This window comes from Bubalus bubalis, chromosome 13 (genome assembly GCF_019923935.1).
Source record: "Bubalus bubalis isolate 160015118507 breed Murrah chromosome 13, NDDB_SH_1, whole genome shotgun sequence".
NCBI lineage: Eukaryota > Metazoa > Chordata > Mammalia > Artiodactyla > Bovidae > Bubalus > Bubalus bubalis.
In genome coordinates, this window is record NC_059169.1 from 11709405 (window position 1) to 11726803 (window position 17399).

Sequence of the window (17399 nt, forward strand, 5' to 3'; positions counted from 1 at the left end):
CCTTCTGCTATTCGAGAGGGCGCCTGCGGCCTCCGTGGTCAGAGCTAACCTGGTGTCATGGGTTATATTGATTTTCTGCGTAAACCAAGCCACTCAGCTTCTTTTCTCCACTGAATTTTCCTACTGAGCTATCCTCATTCTATTACTTTTTATTATCTCTAATTAACATTTGAATAGGTCACCTAGCCGTCTCTCCTTCGAATGCCCTGGATCAGCCGGGGCTGGACCTCGGCACCCCTTCATCCCCGCTCCCCGTGACCAGCCCCCTCCCCAACCCACCACCCCGAGAGGTAGTTAAAAGACACGAGACAAGATGGGTTGTTTTGCCTTAAAACTTGAGTGTGCTGGATTGTGGCGTGAGGTATTTTTTTAATTCCCTTTTGTTAGTACTTAAAACGATCTGTACAGATTGTAAGGCAAGTGATTCACACATCTTGAGTTCCTCATCCATTTGTGTGTTTCCGCATACGCCGGTCACAGCCCCCTCAAGTTGGGCTCCTCCTGTCGGTGTCTTAGGTGAGGGTTCCCCATCGCCCCCCGCCCCCCACAGGGGCTCAACAGTATCAAGGGAATGGCGGCCACCCGATTCCCCATGGAGACAGGCAAACGGATTTTGACTGGCGGCCCCAGCGGTCACTGGAGCCCTGTTCCCTGTGTCGTCTATCAAGGATGTGCAATGTCACATGTCCGTCCATAGCCCAGGCCTGGGGGTGGTGAGTACCAAAAGGAGGAAAGACTGGTTTGTGAAGACAGGCACGAGATAGATATATATGAGGGTGCAGTTCCAAACCACAGTTGCAGGAGGACACAGGTATGATGGTGGGGGGTACGCACCACAACTCGGAGCCCCCACACCCACGCCCCAACACAGCACAGATGGCCCTGGCCACTGACATACACGTTCTCATGCTTGTGAAACAGCAAAACACCACGGCTTACTACCCTCCCCTCGACACGGCACTCGGTACACTTGACAGTCCAGAGAGCTTCTCTCAACAAAAAACAACCCACCACACCGCGTAAATAGCCATCACTTCAACAATTTGGTCAACCTACGCCAAGAAGTAGGTCTGGGAACCAGCGTCTCCCTGGAGCCTGAAGCCCCCAGTGGGCTACAAGGATGCTGCAAATTGCTCGTTTTATCAAAGAAGTAAAATCCTACTAATTTCCTATCATTATAAAAGTAGAAAGATTGGGGTGGGGGGGGAACCCAAATCTGAAAATGATCTCATTTGTTAAGATTGTGCCACGTGTATTGCAAACACTGGAAAACCCATTTTGTAAAATGCAGCAACCTAGAAATCAAAAACCCCCCGAGTTTTAAGGAAAAAAAAAAAACACTTGCCCTGTCTTGTGGTTGAACAGATGTGTTGGTACTGCTTTAAGGGGCAGCCGTGGAGGAAAAAAGGTCATTTGGCACTATCTCCATGACAGTGTTTTAATACTGGCACGGGCTGGAGAGAGCCCACCTAGGGGCCAAGATGCCGCCCGCAGCGGAGGTGGCGCGGGTGCGGCCCCGTGCAGATGCGAGATTACCAGCTGAAAAGACAAGGTTTAAAAATGGTCCTGTGGGGACAGGTGAGAGTTGCTGCGAAACCATTGTTTTTTTTGTTTTCCAGACAGGTGTTAATTTTACTAGGCTTCATTAATACAGAAGAGAGGAAACGCCTGCCAAGAGTCACCACGGCTGAAGCAATCCACACGTGTGTCCCCACCATCAATACACGTGAGATTCCTTGTGACTCGGGGCGTGGGCACGTGAGGCCGAGCTGGTGGCACTTCGGATCACCTCCATCCATCTAGGACGAGAAAGAGAAATAACTGTCAGGGCCTGCGAAAAAGTGCTTGCTTTGTTACAGCTCCTGACCCTTGGCAGTTGTTCCTCACAAAGCCACACACAGTCTGCTAGATAATCTATTTTAACAGAAAAGATTGTAAATGAACTCCTAGCTCCCAGGTAAAAACCAAGGCGGAGGGTGGGGGGTAAGGGTTCCTCTTGGTACTCCTGAGGAACCCACTTTGAGAACCACTGACATGGGCACACTCATCCTGCAGAAGTGCCGGAGGTGGGGCTGCATTGGCCACTCCTAATCCTCCTCAGGACAATGGGTGGGGCCCCATCCTGCTTCGAGGGAATACCATTTTATACATTGAAGTATTTGTAGTACGGGGCTGCTGCTGAACACATCCATCCCCGCCCCCCCAACAAAGCCTCTGGTCCGAAACGTCAGTAGTGCCTGATGGAGAAAACTCGGGGCGGTGGGCCCAGCTTCCTGCCTTTGTGGAGATTAGAGGGCTTAAGAACAAGAAAGTGAAGTCGCTGAGTTGTGTCCAACTTGCGACTCCATGGACTAGCCTACCATGCTCCTCCATCCATGAAATTTTCCAGGCAAGAGTACTAGAGTGGGGACCCATTCCCTTCTCCAGGATCTTCCCCACCCAGGGATCGAACCCCGTCTCCTGGATTGCTGGCAGATGCTTTACCATCTGAGCCACCAGGGAAGACAGTCCCTAATGCCAGGCGACATTATCTCAGTTTACATTTGAGGACTGCTAATCCCCGGGCTCACTTTTTAGGCAGTGTCGCTTAGGGACCACTGCTCTGGGATGTCTCAGGCGCCTTCAACCCTGGTTTTAAACCTCTGTGCTCTTTGCAGCAAGCTAACTTTACTAGGGCTCGTGCATGGATCATAACTGGCGCAACGATCAGAAAGCCTCATGGGCTCACGGCAGTGGGGCCAGGAGAGAAATACCCTAATAGGGGTGGTTTGGCACTGACAACTGCTTTCACAGCCTGCCCCACGATGTTAGGACCCAGAAGACTCAGAACTTGTACTTGAATGTGGGCAAATGAGCTAGCCTGGCTCCTTTTGTTCCATCTCTTGGCTAAAAGGAAGACCACTGCCCCTGGGTCTCTATACCATGGAACCAGTCTCATTGATCAGGGAACACTCAGGGGCACTGGGATTTTTTTTTTCTTCCTCATGTCTTTTGACCTGAAACTTAGCCTTTGGGCCACTAAAGGACTAAGTGGCCTGAAGGACTAAGCTACTTTTGCCATTAACTGAAAAACAAGTTCAAGATCAAAAAGTGTGCCATGCGTAGTGTGTGAACAAGCGTCCAGGTTAAGGGCTGATGCTTCCAGGGAAACTCACGCTTCCATTATCCCAGGAAAACAGGTGCGTCCTTGCACTGGCCAGAGGGAACCCAGATCTCATGAGATACTTTCATTTTAAAGAAGCGGACGTCCAGGCTGCAGGTAGCTGCTGCTAGGGTGGCCTTACCGCTCACTTGCTTGGGAGAGAGCCCACAGCTCAGCAGTGTCCTGTCTGCAGGTGCCCGGGAACACTTACCTTTCAAACGTGTATTCGCTTTCGGCCCTGAAGTAGTACACGTGGGACTTGAAATGCAGCTTGAACACGTAATCTTTGTGGATGTCCTCGGATTCCGAGGGGATGGTGAGTGAGTAGCCAAGCAGAGGCAGGCTGGCAAGGGGGTGATTGTCCTGGAAAGAGGGTGGGGGGGGGATGTTCTGGAGAGGCGGCCACAGGCGTGGAGCCTGCCCGCAGCCTCTCACCCTACCATGGTCAGTTTTAGCTGAGAGGTCCTGGCCTGGATGGGTTAGGTGGACACCAGTGTGTTGGCCACCAGTTAAAGCCATCCCCCCCTCCCTTGTCCAACCAGCAGACAGATGGCCCTTTTCAAGGTGGAAGCCTCCACTTGGACCTGAGGAGTCTCTGACGGCTGTGCCCTTGCATGGCCTGGCTGGGTGGCTCAAGGGTCAAGTTCTTCATCCTTCCAGAGGAAAGCTGCCTGTCCCCCAAGCACAGAGGGTGCTGGGGGAGGCTCCTTCAGCATCCACCCTGGCCACCTACCTGGTGCGATTTGTAGAAGAAGAGGCAGAAGTTCGTGAAGACCACCCACAGCTTCTGCCACCCGTTGCTGTTTTTGAATTTCCTCAGCAGGTTCCCAGACAGCTGATTCTGCAAGACAGGGAGGCCTGGAAGGAGTACAGGTGGGGGCGCCCCTGCTTTGGGTTCCCAGGCTGGGCCGTGACCCTGAAAACGGCCTTTCTCCCTGATAGGGGGCGAAACCCTTGGGAGAGTGACTATATGAACCTGGTTTAATTTTCCTGTCTCTGGTTGAATGATGTCCTCCAATAATATCTTGAAGCCCTAACTCCCCACTCCAGTACCTCCCAATGGGACCTTACTGGGAAATAGGGTCATCAGATGTAGAATGAGGAGGATACGGGCCCGTATCCACTATGGCTGATGTCCTCATGAGGAGGAGAGGACGTGCCTACGTGGACGGAGACTGACTCAAGTGATGTGTCTACAACCCCCAAAACACCAAGGCTGGCCCTCAACCACAGAAGCCAGGGAGGCAAGGAAACTTCCTGCCACACAGGCTTCAGAGGGAGCCTGCACCCCTAGTCACACTTACGTCTGGATTTCTGACCTCCAGGACAAACCTGTTGGAGGTGCTTGTTACAGCCTCTCTGAGAAAGGACCCCTCCCTGTCCATTCTAAGCTCTCGGGAGCCCCACGCCAGCCAGCGGCTCCTGACCGCCACCTGGTGGCCGTGGCTGGAACGTGGGTTTCAGCACAGTGCCTCATTGCCCAGTCCTCCGCCCTGCCCAGCACCGGTGGGACCAGGCATTCCTGAACTCACATCACTGTGCACTCCCAGCCGAGTCCTCCCTCCAGAGCCCCCTTGTCACCTCTCAGAGGACCCTAAGAAGGCGCCTACACGAATCTGACAAGCCAGCAGCTGCCTGCCAGGAAGACTCAACGAAAAGTGGACGGTGACGATCACATAGCCTTGTCATCACCACCACTAAATTGTTCACTTCAAAATGGTGAAATGGGCAAACTCACAATAGATATATATATATATATATATATATATATACACACACACAACTATACCTGTCTATATATATATATATATATATATATATATATACACACACACACACACACAACTATACCTGTCTACTGTACTCTCTCCTTTTGGGACTTTTCTGTATTTACTCAAACAGGCACTTTTAATTAATGCCCCTATGAAAAGAGTTTAAATGGCTCTGACGACAGGTTGCCCGTGGTCTGATGGGGAAACGGAGTGAAGGAAGGAAGCAGAGCTGTTGCCCACGGCCAGGGGCACTCAGACAGCGTGCCATCACCCCTTCTGGCTGCTGCTCGCCCACTGGCGAGAGTTTCAGCAGGTGAGCATGGCAACCAAGTGGTGCTTTGATGCTTCTGCAACAGCGTTAAGGTTCCAAACAAGCCTCAATGTGGACGAATGAGATTAGCACATTTTCCTTTTCTTATGCTGCTTATTTTTTTATACCGAATCCAATAACTTCCTCCAGACAGAGTCCAAAAAAAACCTTTCTCTTGGCTGCAGTTGTCTTTGGAACTGCCACCTTAAAACCACTGGCACTGGCCCGGGGCTCACTTCCACAGGCTGCAGCCCTCAGCAGATTTTTCCTCCAAGGATCACAGAGCAAGTATTTGGATCTCTGTAGTAACCATTCAAAAATGGAAAACCCCATTCTTCGCTAACAGGCTAGAACCAGGCAGGAGGTGGGCATGATCTGGGCTGTGGTCACCACATGCCGACCGGCTCTGCCACTCAGCCGACCCCGCACACGCGGGGCTGTAGCACAAGGGCCGACTGTCACCCACAGGGCTGTGTCTGGGCGGCGGCCTGTGTGCCTCCAGGGATTATAGAGGCGCTTTCTTACCGAATTCTCGACTTCTCTACGGCCCTGACTACATGTTGTAAAGGTGAGCATAAAGTGAGGCAAAGAGGATTTCTCATGCACAGCACAGCCCTTTCCCCCTGGCCTCGCCTGGACAGCAGATCTGATCAGGTATCTCTTCAGGGAATATCACTGGTTCTTCTTCCCTGCTCCTTCCTTGCTGGAAACATCCCTGTTCCCTGGAGGAAATCTCTGGTTGGCAAGCTCTGCCAACAGATGCAGTGGTAAGTGTGAAGGGAAGGAGGATGAGGATGGGTATTTTCTTGGGAAGAGAGAGCCCCTCCCTCTCTGGAGGGGGGTGGGGGGATGGTTCTGACAGCCCAGCCCATCCAAAGGCCAGGGACAGTGCGCACAGAGTCCCCTGAGGATGTTCTGAGAAGGAAGCATGGGTTTTAAAACATTATCTGTAGCAGGGAAACTCAATAAAAGCACTTGTTTGGAACTGACAGTCACTGCCAGAGAATCATCTCAGACAACCCTATCCATCAAGATAGTCAGCTTCCCTGGTGGCTCAAACAGTAAAGAATCTGCCTGCAATGCGGCAGATCCCTGGGTTGGGAGGATCCCCTGGAGGAGGGCATGGCAACCCACTCCAGTATTCTTGCCTGGAGAATCCCCATAGACAGCGGAGCCTGGCAGGCTACCGTCCACAGGGTTGCAAAGAGTCGGACATGACTGAGCAACTAAGCACGTTCATCAAGAAACCTTAGGCACAGTCCCAGTACTGTTGATTCAAAAACTAAATGAACTGCTGTTCTTGGCTCACCATCTCTTATGTGACATCTTTTGGACCAGGTGTACCTGGGGATCCAGAACTTGTCAGGTTTTAGAAAGATCCCCCAGTGCCTCTCCTCCCTAGCACCCCAGACAGTGGAGTCTGGGGTCACAGCACAGAATCTAACTGATTCTTCAGCAAAACAGGGGCGCCCATAAAACCAGTAAACAGCCTTCCGCCGCCAATGGGCTATGTCTGTAACTTATGGGTTTTAGAACGTCCTGGGCTTTGCGTTTTCTGAAAGGTTAGGGATGATGAATCTGGACTGGGGGATGCTTAGAGAATGGGGTTTGGAGAGTTCTGGAAGCTTCCTGGCCCCAGACACGCCAGAGAGTGGGCTTCTCGCAGGTTCTCCCATGAACGACACCTGCCGAAGCCCTGGCTGGCCGCAGCTTCCCGACCACACCCCCTCCCTGCACCCTACTCGGGTGGTGGGGGGCTCCAGGGTGCCGCCAGCACAGGGCTTGGGTGGCCCAGCCCCAACTTCCGGTGCCGACACACAAAAAAACCACACGGACCATCTCTGCCCTACGACTGACTCCACGAGAGAAGAGATCTGGGGGAGCAAGGGAAAACCATCAGCATGCAGACAGCCTGGGGGTGGACTGAGGCCCACGCCCGCGGTCCCGCAGCAGCCCCGCCGCGCATGCGCAGAAGGCCGCGCCCGGCCCCGCCCCGGCCCTACCTCCACCGCCACGCTGAAGTCCACCATGGACACGCTGGTGTTGCGGTGCCAGCATACGTGCACCATGGTGTTGCCGCGGTGCGGGGCCTGGCGCTCCAGCGAGGTGCGCGACGCACTGAGGTCGTCCTCCGACTCCTGGTCGCCCGCCGCCTCCTCGGGGGACTCTGCCGGGGGAGGCGAAAAGGGAGCTTCCATCTCTGCCCTCCAAGAAATGCAGGAAGGCGTTTCCCCGCCTGCTCCTGGGGGGGCCTACGGCAATGCAAAGACAGGGAGAGCCTAGGCACCCCCCTGGGCAGGAAGTCACATTATAGCGGTGAGGGCTTGCGCTTGGCCAAGGGGCGTCCCACCAGCCCCCCGGCCCGGGAGCCCCTCATAGTATTTTCTCCACACCCCCACCCCCCCGCCCCCCCAGACGCTGACAAGCAGCAGGGCTGGCCCAGAAAAGGGCATTTCTCTGCTCGCTCATAACTGCTCAGTTTCTGGATGTTTAGCTTAAAATACAAATGTAGACTGTGGACATGAGGCGCACTGGTAAGGCGATATTCAGGAGAAGGCAATGGCACCCCACTCCAGTACTCTTGCCTGGAAAATCCCATGGGCGGAGGAGCCTGGTAGGCTGCAGTCCATGGGGTCCCTAAGAGTCCTGAGCGACTTCACTTTCACTTTTCCCTTTCATGCATTGGAGAAGGAAATGGCAACCCACTCCAGTGTTCTTGCCTGGAGAATCCCAGGGACAGGGGAGCCTGGTGGGCTGCCGTCTATGGGGTCGCACAGAGTCGAACATGACTGAAGTGACTTAGCAGCAGCAGTGCCTAGGATGCTCTCGGAGAGCCAGAGCGGTCCCTCAGCGTCCTGGCTAATCCCTCCGGGGCCCGGGCCTGTGTGCCCCACACTTACTGTTGTCTGGGGGGCTGCTGGCCAGGAACTCGGGGGCGGGGCCACTGCTTTTCTCGGCCAAGTCGATGGCCATCTGTATGTCTTCCACCCACTTGTCCATCTCCGGCCGAGAACTGGAGGAGAGATGGACGTCAGATTTTTTCCAGGCCATGGGGAGATGGGGGCGGGGGGGGGGGGGAGGGTACCCAGGTCAAAGGTCAGGCTCCCCGAGTTACCTGGCGGCCACCACGATGGACTGGCGCTGGCCCCGCAGAGTCAGGCAGTGGGGGACGCCCCATTCCTCTTCACTTTCCTCCACCTGTAGGGCGAGCGTGGCCGTAAGTTAGGGTCAAGCAGGGGGCGGGCCACACTCTGTGCGTTTTCCAAGTTTCACTGAACTGGCTACAGCCCGGAGGGACCAAGTCAGAAAAATCCCAATCCGGAGGATAAATACAAGGTGAAAATGCACTATCTTTTTCTCAGCAGAGCCATAGACTTCTCTCTTCCTGACCACCGAGGAGTGTTCTGGGGATAAGCCAGGGAAAGAATCCTATGGACACTGGTTCCTTGTCTGCCTCGCTCACCAAGGCTCACAGAATGTGGACACCCGTCTACGGGGCATTTTGGGGAGAAAGATGGTTTCCTGGTCTTTACTCCCCGTGGGCAGTGTGGTCACAGCTTATCAGGGTCTGGGGGCCAGGCACCAGGCAGTAAGAGGCACGTCCACACCACGTGGCATGACAGCTTGCCTCTTTACCCGACTCCAGAAGAAACAGGGCGTGCATCCCACTGTAGGAGGAGTGCTGTCCCAGGGCCCCTCCAGGGCAGCCCTAGCCAAGCCCAGGTTTTTCACGGAGCCCGTGATGCTCTCACTTCCTTATCAAGTCCCTCCGTCCCTTCCTTCCTTGTTGCGGTCACTGGCTCCTAGCCCAGAGGACCAGGTCCCCCAGCCTGGGCCCCAGGCGCATACTTACAGTCATGCCGTAGAGCGGGAGCTGCCCATGGACTTTAAATTGATTCGAGGCTGTCAGCCCCCGGCTGGTGTACAGCAAGACGTCGTTGAACTAGAGGACGGAGGACAAGAGCGGCTGAGACTAACGGGACCATTTGAAACCAACAAGGGCGGAAACAACTGATACATTTTCAGAACTCTGAAAACCCGTGGACCTCAACATCTCCAGTCTGAGCAGCTTTGACTGCTCTTCTTGCCTCCCACGTATGCCCGCTCTGGGGTGGCTGATGCCCAGTCACGTGCCCCTTGCTGGTTCCACAGGCCCACATGTCACCGATTGTGGTGAGGACAGACAGCTCGGCTCTCACCACTTACCAGGAAGAACATGCGCTGCTGAAGCCCCTTCCCGGAGAGCTTGCTGAGGCTGCCCAGGCGGATGAATTCCTGCAGAGAAAACACACCCACGAGTTGGCTCGGAGCCTGCAGACCCATGTCTGTGCAGATTCAACAGCCATGTGAGATGCTTCCACCCACCGTGGTCCCTTTCATGCTAAAAATCGTAGCGATCACAGCCCCTGTTTACTGAATGCCCAGCTGTGCTGCCTCTCAGCGCCTCGCCTTGCCAGCAACCTGCAAGGCTGAGGCTAACTTCAGCTCTAGTACCAGACGGGAAGCCGGTGGTCAGAGGTCTATGGGCAGCTTCATACTGGAACCTGTCACCATGCACCTCACCCCCAGGCCCTGAAGGCTTCCGCTGCAAGGAGGTGACCAAGGACCCGGGAGGGATACAACAGGGCAACAGGGGACCAAGGATGAGAGATATGCCATAGGCGAGAACTATGAGTAGAGGATCATCTTCACGATTTAAACACTGGTTATCAAAAACTAGTAACTGTGTTCTAGAATTAAAGAGCCACAAGCAAGGAAGAACAAAGATCCTGCAAGCTGCAACCAAGACTTGTCTTGACTAAACAAATCAGTAAAAATTAAAAAATATTAAAACCAAAATAAAATTTTAAAAAGTATTAAAAACACCCCCCCCCCCCCTGCCCCGTCCCACCCCAAGCCCCTGTGAAATAGGAGAAAAAGAAAAGGCCCTTAATATCCTTAAGCTCAATCGGCTTCCTTCTGGAACAAAATTCACAAAGTCCAGGCCTCTGAGTTTTAACCAAATGAACCCCCACTGCGCTCCTGGAAGGACTCTTTGGGCACACAATGCCTAGGACAGAAAACACACCCTGGGCCCTGGCTCAGGCCAGACTGTGCTGGGGTCTTTTGCCTCGGAAGAAATCCTGTTTCTAGGATGTGGCACCCCCATCTCAGCCTGACCCCAGCAAGAGGGTGGTAGGATTATGCCCGAAAGCTGTGTTAGGAATTAGACTGCAGGGAGCGTGAACATCAGATGCTCACTTAGAAATCTCAATTTTTCAAATTCCACATGTAGACAAACCTCCTGGAGCCGTCTTTCCACTCATCAGGTAATTTTGATAATTTTTAGAAGATAATCAACTAGCCCTCGGTGTGTGGAACAGCCCACCTTAGAACGTGGCCCTCTGAGGGCCTCGGATCCCTCCTTCCCATTTCTGTCAGGGATGACTTGAAACACTGAAGGGTCATGAAGCTGGTTGATCCACAGAAGAACATACAGAAAAGGCCGGTCCTGCAGTGTGTACCCAGCACCCCAGTTCTGACTTCAGCTTCATCAATAGTGATTGATTAGCACACGGTGTGTTCCTGACATGTGCTGGCTGCTTATATTAGGTCCAGGCACAAATGTGTAAATTCACCCCCATTTTTCAGATAAGGAAACTGAGGAGCAAAATGAGTAAGGAACTTGCCCACACCTGGTCAGTGGGTGAACAGAGCCCACATCTGGTGAAACAAGTCTGTGCCCCGTACAATGCTGTAGTGTGAAAGGGAACCCGAGTGGCTCAGTCGTGTCCGACTCTTTGTGACCCCAGGAACCATACACCCCATGGAATTCTCCAGGCCAAAGAACTGGAGTGGGTAGCCTTTCCCCTCCTCAGGGGATCTTCCCAACCCAGGGATGGAATCCAGGTCTCCTGCACTGTGGGCGGATTCTTTACCAGCTGAGCCCCCTGGGAAGCCGGCTGTGCTGTGTACTCAGTTATGTTATACTAAGCATATACGTAGTCTCTTCAAATGAGTGTAGGTGGGAGAAGAGGAAGGTAACATATTTACTATGTTAGTTTTTGCAGATTAAGTCTCATTTGATCCATAATACCTCCTTGGACCTTTGCATAGGAATCAAATGCTTTTCTATCATAGGCATGATGCTATGCTAGTTTTAGAAATCAATCCAACTGTCGGGTTTGTGGCCAGTTACCTGTGTCCAGTATTTCTGGGTTACCTTGATGAATTTCTGTGCTCCAAGGTTCTAATTGGTTGGCCCTGAGGAAATTTACTTTAAAGGGAAAATGTTAAGTCATGTTCAGTCAGTCACGATTGATATTCCTGTCAGCTGGCCAATTAATTAATACCTGCTCTGACCCTGGCCGTAGAGTTAAATGTTCTTCTGGGGTCACTCAGACTCAATCAGAGTGATGAGCTATGTCTCAATCAAAAACTTAGCCTCTCGTCTACCAAAAGGAAAACTCCCGCAACTGTGGGCTGGATCCATATGACTAACAGCAGGCTGTGGTCATTTGGCAGAGAAGGCAATGGCGCCCCACTCCAGTACTCTTGCCTGGAAAATCCCGTGGATGGAGGAGCCTGGTAGGCTGCAGTCCATGGGGTTGCGAAGAGTGGGACACGACTGAGCAACTTCACTTTCACTTTTCACGTTCATGCATTGGAGAAGGAAATGGCAACCCACTCCAGTGTTCTTGCCTGAAGAATCCCAGGGATAGGGGAGCCTGGTGGGCAGCCGTCTATGGGGTCGTACAGAGTCGAACACGACTGAAGTAACTTAGCAGCAGTGGTCATTTGGAGAAAGAAATGGCAACCCACTCCAGTATTCTTGCCTGGAGAATCCCATGCAGAGAAGCCTGGCAGGCTACAGTCCATAGGGTCACAAAGAGTCGGACTGAGTGACTAATACACACACAACCTATGACAGAGAAATGGTCCCCATGTTACAGAATGAAAGGAACATCCCAGTAGGTGAGACAGTCCAGTTCTGGTGGAGCCAGACACTGAACCCAGGGCCACCTACTCCACTCCACTGCTCTTTTCACAGCACCGTGGAAACTATTTCTCAAAATAAGTTCCTTACAGATGCTCTGTTTGCCGTGTAGCATATAATATGTTAAGTATTTTATAACATCCGAAGTTAAGAGAAAATTATACCGATTCTGCAAGGCTTTAAAGGCTTCTGCATGGATGGGTGAACACGGGTTGTGATGTGCTGAGTCCTGGCAGAATTTTCTCACCAGCAGAGCTGAAGTTAAGTCCCAGCTTTAATTTCCAGCAGACAGTTACCACATAACTCTTCTGACAACGTTTTATAGCTGATACCCTGCCCAGCTTTGTAATTAGGCTTCCCAACAGAAAGACCCAATACCCAAAAGGATGAGGGGTATTTGTCTGAAGTTTAAGGCAGGTATAACAGATCAAAGAAGCTAAAATAAAATGCCCCTCTGAATCTGGGTTAGGTGTAGTTTGAGACAGGAGAGCTGGTAGAGAAAGTTCCCATATAGAGACCTGATGAGATGGAGCAACTGTTTTTAATTCCTGGTCAATGACTGTTTCCTAGGAAGAGAGTTGGAAAAAGGTAGGTTACCCTGTATGTTTAAAATGCCCATTGGCCTGGAGGGAGCATGTTTGATATTGCGGTCCTGTACTGTGAATGACCTACCTGTCATGCGCATGGAGAAAGTTAAAGTGTTAAGTCACTCAGTTGTGTCTGACTCCTTGTGACTCCATGGACGGTATCCTCCGTCCATGGAGTTCTCCAAGAACACTGGAGTGGGTTGCCATTCCCTTCTCCAGGGGATCTTCCTGACCTAGGGATTGAACCTGCTGCTGCTGCTGCTGCTGCTAAGTCGCTTCAGTCGTGTCCGACTCTGTGCGACCCCATAGACGGCAGCCCACCAGGCTCCCCCGTCCCTGGGATTCTCCAGGCAAGAACACTGGAGTGAGTTGCCATTTCCTTCTCCAATGTATGGAAGTGAAAAGTGAAAGTGAAGTCACTCAGTCGTGTCCCACTCTTAGCGACCCCATGGACTGCAGCCTACCAGGCTCCTCCATTCATGGGATTTTCCAGGCAAGAGTACTGGAGTGGGGTGCCATTGCCTTCTCCAGATTGAACCTGGGCCTCCTGCATTGCAGGTGGATTCTTTACTGTCTGAGCCACCAGAGAAGCCCCATGGGGAAGTAAAGGTTAAACAGCATTAAATGAAATGTGTCTCTCCCCCAGAACTGTGTTCTGGCTACAGTTTTAATTTCTAACTTTCCCACTTACATGGGAATTTATAGCACACTTTCATGCACTAACTTCTCTGCTTTCTATTGCCCCTTCACCCAATTATTTTTTGGGGGGGCCCACACCACAAAGCATGGGGGAATCCCTCCCCAACCAGTGATCAAGCCTGTGCCCCCTGCAGTGGAAGCATGGGGTCTGAACTAACCCCTGGACCACCGGGAAATCCTCTACCCAACTCTTAAAAAAATTTTTTTCCTTTTTTTCCATCTTCATTTACCTAATTTTTTTTTGTTTAACAAGCAATCTCAAAGCCTCTCAGAATATGGTGGGGAAAAAGAATATAAGCATATCAACCAATAAGGAGAAAAAGCAGAATATGAGGTTGAAGGATTCATTTATCTTCTTCTGACCCAAAATTTCTGAATTGCCACTGTAATATTCAAGGCATTTTCCCCAGTTGTCTCCCTGTCTGGGGAAGAAAGCCACTTCAGAATTTTAATTTTGGGGTGTCCGTATTCAAAAGGCTCCAATGTAAGTCACTGCAAGTCTTTCTTGGGGTTTGCCAGGTGGCGCTAGTGGTAAAGAGCCTGGCTGCCAATGCAGGAGACATAAGAGACACGGGTTTGATCCCTGGGTCGGGAAGATCCCCTGGAGGAGGATGTGGCAACCCACTCCAGTATTCTGGCCTGGAGAACCCCAGGGACAGAGGAGCCCGGTGGGCTGTAGTCCATGGGGTTGCAAAGAGCTGGACACGACTAAAGTGACTTAGTAAACACGTTCTTTCTGGCTCCACCTCCAGAGCATACAGAGAGAACTTACCCTTCCTGGGATCACAAGATTGTCAACGCCAATCAAATCTTTCTTGAGTTCATGCAGCTTCTGGAAATTCTCCATCTTGATCATCGTACCGTGAAGCTGGGCCACCATTTCCGTGATCTCTGCCAAAGCAGCTGAGGAGGGAAACAGACGCAAAAATTGCAGCAGTCACAGCAGACAAGGGTCATTTCCCCTTACATCTTGAAGCTTCATTCTCCAGGGTAATAGCCTCTGGTAGCTGAACCATGTGAGAAACCTTCCTTCTAGGGAAGACACCGCTATTTTTGAGTGATAATAAAAACTGCGTGATTTATTTTATGTATTGATTTGCTTGCTTTAGTTTCCCGCAAACCATCTTGAAAACGTCAGTGCGCCCTTCAGAGCTCGGTGGTGGAGTCAGAATTACTTGTTGGCATAAAGGGGCAGCAGTGAGGGCGTAAGAGTGCCTGGAATTTTGCCCCCAAGGCAGATATTTTTCTCCCCTCCCTGTTAGCTGGAAAGAGCAGAGCGAGCAAAGAGGCCACAGAAAAATCCCGGGTGAAGGAGAGAGCTTTCTGGCAGAGAGTCCAGCTGACAGTGTAACACTTCTGGGCAACAAACACTCCAGCATGTCCTGGTTTGTCCTTCTGTGCTCATTTATTATAGTGTTTACCACGATGGCTGCAAAGAAAAACTGCAACTAACTTTTCCAATATTGGGCACATCTCCCCTACACTCACGGACATTCAGGGTTGAGGCCTTGAGGGTCAGGCACAGACTTGAGCCTTAGAGGAGGAGGAGGAGGAGGATTCTGCCAGGGAAAGGACCAGGAGGTGGTGGTGGGGAGTCCAAGCGGAAGGAATGGAATATGCCAAGGCGTGAGGCTGCATGGTTTAAAGACTGTTGTCTAAAGCAAGTCAAAACCACGTCTCGAGCCATTTCTGTTCCTGTTGCACGAATTACCAGTGTCTTCACTGGTGGTGGTATTGGTGGTTTAGTCACTGAGTCATGTCCGACTCTTGCAACCCCATGGACTGTAGCCCGCCAGGCTCCTCTGTCCATGGGATTCTCAGGCCAAAAATACTGGAGTGGGTTGCCATTTCCTTCTCCAGGGGATCTTCCTGTCCCAGGGATTGAACCCGGGTCTCCTGCACTGCAGGCAGATTCTTTACCAACTGAGCTACCAGGAAACAATGTCTTCATTACTCTATGAAATCTTCCCTTGGGTTGCCTTTCTAAAAACCAAGATTAAATTTACATACTTTAGGCAAGAGACACATATCGTGTCATACTGACGGGTGTGCAAAGTCTCATAATCTGTCAAGAACCACCTGGAGAGGGTGCACTGTGTACAGACTGGCTGCAGAGTGTCCTGGCCCCCAGGGCTACAAGTTCAGGCCAGGGAGCGCAGACGGTAACAGACCACAAACACGAGAAGAGGATGTAAATTCAAAAAGACGATGCGTGACACAGTGGGGAAAGCATGGGCTAGAGTGGCAACTCCCATCTTTGGCCAGCTGAGCAACGCTCACAAATCCTTTACCCCCTCGGAAGCCCGTTTTCTTAGCTATAAAATAGGATAATAACCCTTCTCTCATGGGGTCGTTAAAGGAGTAAAGGTGTTAATGTGAGAAAGATACCTGGCAGAGTACCTGGCCCAGGTGCTGAGCGAGGGTCAGTGAGTAATAGCATCATCAGCTGGTAGGGAAGGATGGTCAAGAATGTGGGTTCTGGGTTTAGGTTACCAGCTGTTTACTTTGCAGCTGTGTGACTCTGGGAAGGCTCCTTAACCTCTCTGGTCTCAGCGGTCCCCATATGTAAAATGAGCTCACCAGTATCTTGTAGGCATTTCTCGAAGACTGAGAGCTGATACACCTGAAATGCTCAGTGTGGTGACCTCGCGGATGCCCTGCAGCCACGAGTAGTGTTTGTTACCAGCCATTTCCAGTGGCCCATCCAAGGGCACAGTGATGAGCTTCTACCGTGTAGGTGAATGGAAGCTTTTCGGAAGGGACGGACTCTAAGTGGAGCTTCTCCAGGATTCTTTGCACTAACCACCCAGGACAGAAGGAGAAAATGCAGGCAAGAGGATGGAGAAGAGAAGCGAATCATTACTGCCTAACAGGACAGACCAAGAGGGACAGAAAATACCGGCCCAGGTCCTACAAAGCGAGTCTGCCCGGCTTGGGACACAACCCCAGAGACCTCCCCGCTCTCGACCCCCAACACACCCGCCCACTCACCTCGGCAGTCCCTGAAGTCGCTGTGGCTGGGCGGGTAGTGTTTGCACAATCGCTCCAGGACCTGCTTGTAGTGCATGAGCCGGTGCAGCGGGCGCAGGAGGAAGGTGTTGAGCGGCAGGTAGCACACCTTCTGCAGCTCGAAGTCTCGGCACAAGCTCTCCAGCCGCCGGGAGCCCCGGATGCCGGTCTCCAGCGCCTCCAGCGCCTCGCTGTGCTTCCACAAGTGAGCAGCCAGTTGCTGGTGGGGAAGACATGGAGGGGGCGGGGCCGGGAGGGGGCGGGGCCAGGGAGACCAGCGGAGTCTGGCTCAGCCACGTGGTCCACCCCAGCCTGACTCTCCCAAGGCATCACCTTTGCTTTCATTATCTCATCCTACTTGTTTAATCTCATGCTTTTAATATTTCACTATTTAAGTTCTCAAGATGAAATAAAAAAAGCTCTATAAAAGCACAGAGCAGTTTAAAATACGCAGGGATCATAAAATATTTGAGATGTATATGGAACACTAGAGATGTAAGTATCCTTTTAAAACAAGACTGGTGAAACTCAGGGGAAATAAATGAATGGGAGTGCCTTCAGGGGGCTTGGGGTTTTCTCCTAAATGTCACAAAGAAAATGACAAAGAGGCCAGGGCCACTCAATAAACATCACATAGTGAAAAGTACATGTTTCTGTTTGGCTCCCTCCCCTTCACTTGTGTAATAACTGAGCATCTGCCGTGAGACACCTGCTCTGCTGGATTCTGGGGAGCGGATGGGAGTGATGAGCCTCAGTCCTTCTCTCCTGGGGTCTGGCCGAGATCCTTTGCTTGGGCAAACTTGTTGTCAGGCTCCTGAACCTTCTCCCAGGCTGGGCTGTACACTTCCATGTACCATCCAGTTTTAGAATCCTGTTATAAGTCAGTTCAACCAGAACCCTCCAC

At 51.8% G+C, this 17399-nt stretch overlaps 1 protein-coding gene across 8 annotated transcripts in view; it reads right to left on the bottom strand.

Annotated features, from left to right (window-relative positions):
• Positions 1-318: 318 nt before the first annotated feature.
• FARP1 (FERM, ARH/RhoGEF and pleckstrin domain protein 1) overlaps positions 319-17399 on the bottom strand; it is a 309007-nt gene continuing 291926 nt past the window's right edge. For all 8 annotated transcript variants that reach the window (XM_044927132.2, XM_044927129.2, XM_045162548.1 and 5 more), the window contains exons 18-27: positions 16478-16715; positions 14259-14389; positions 9431-9499; positions 9078-9167; positions 8340-8422; positions 8125-8237; positions 7228-7391; positions 3876-3983; positions 3354-3505; positions 319-1799 (exon numbers count right to left, since the gene is read on the bottom strand). In XM_044927132.2, coding sequence (XP_044783067.2) covers positions 1718-1799; positions 3354-3505; positions 3876-3983; positions 7228-7391; positions 8125-8237; positions 8340-8422; positions 9078-9167; positions 9431-9499; positions 14259-14389; positions 16478-16715 — 1230 coding nt within the window. In that variant the 3' untranslated portion in view covers positions 319-1717. The remainder of the gene's footprint in view (positions 1800-3353; positions 3506-3875; positions 3984-7227; positions 7392-8124; positions 8238-8339; positions 8423-9077; positions 9168-9430; positions 9500-14258; positions 14390-16477; positions 16716-17399) is intronic.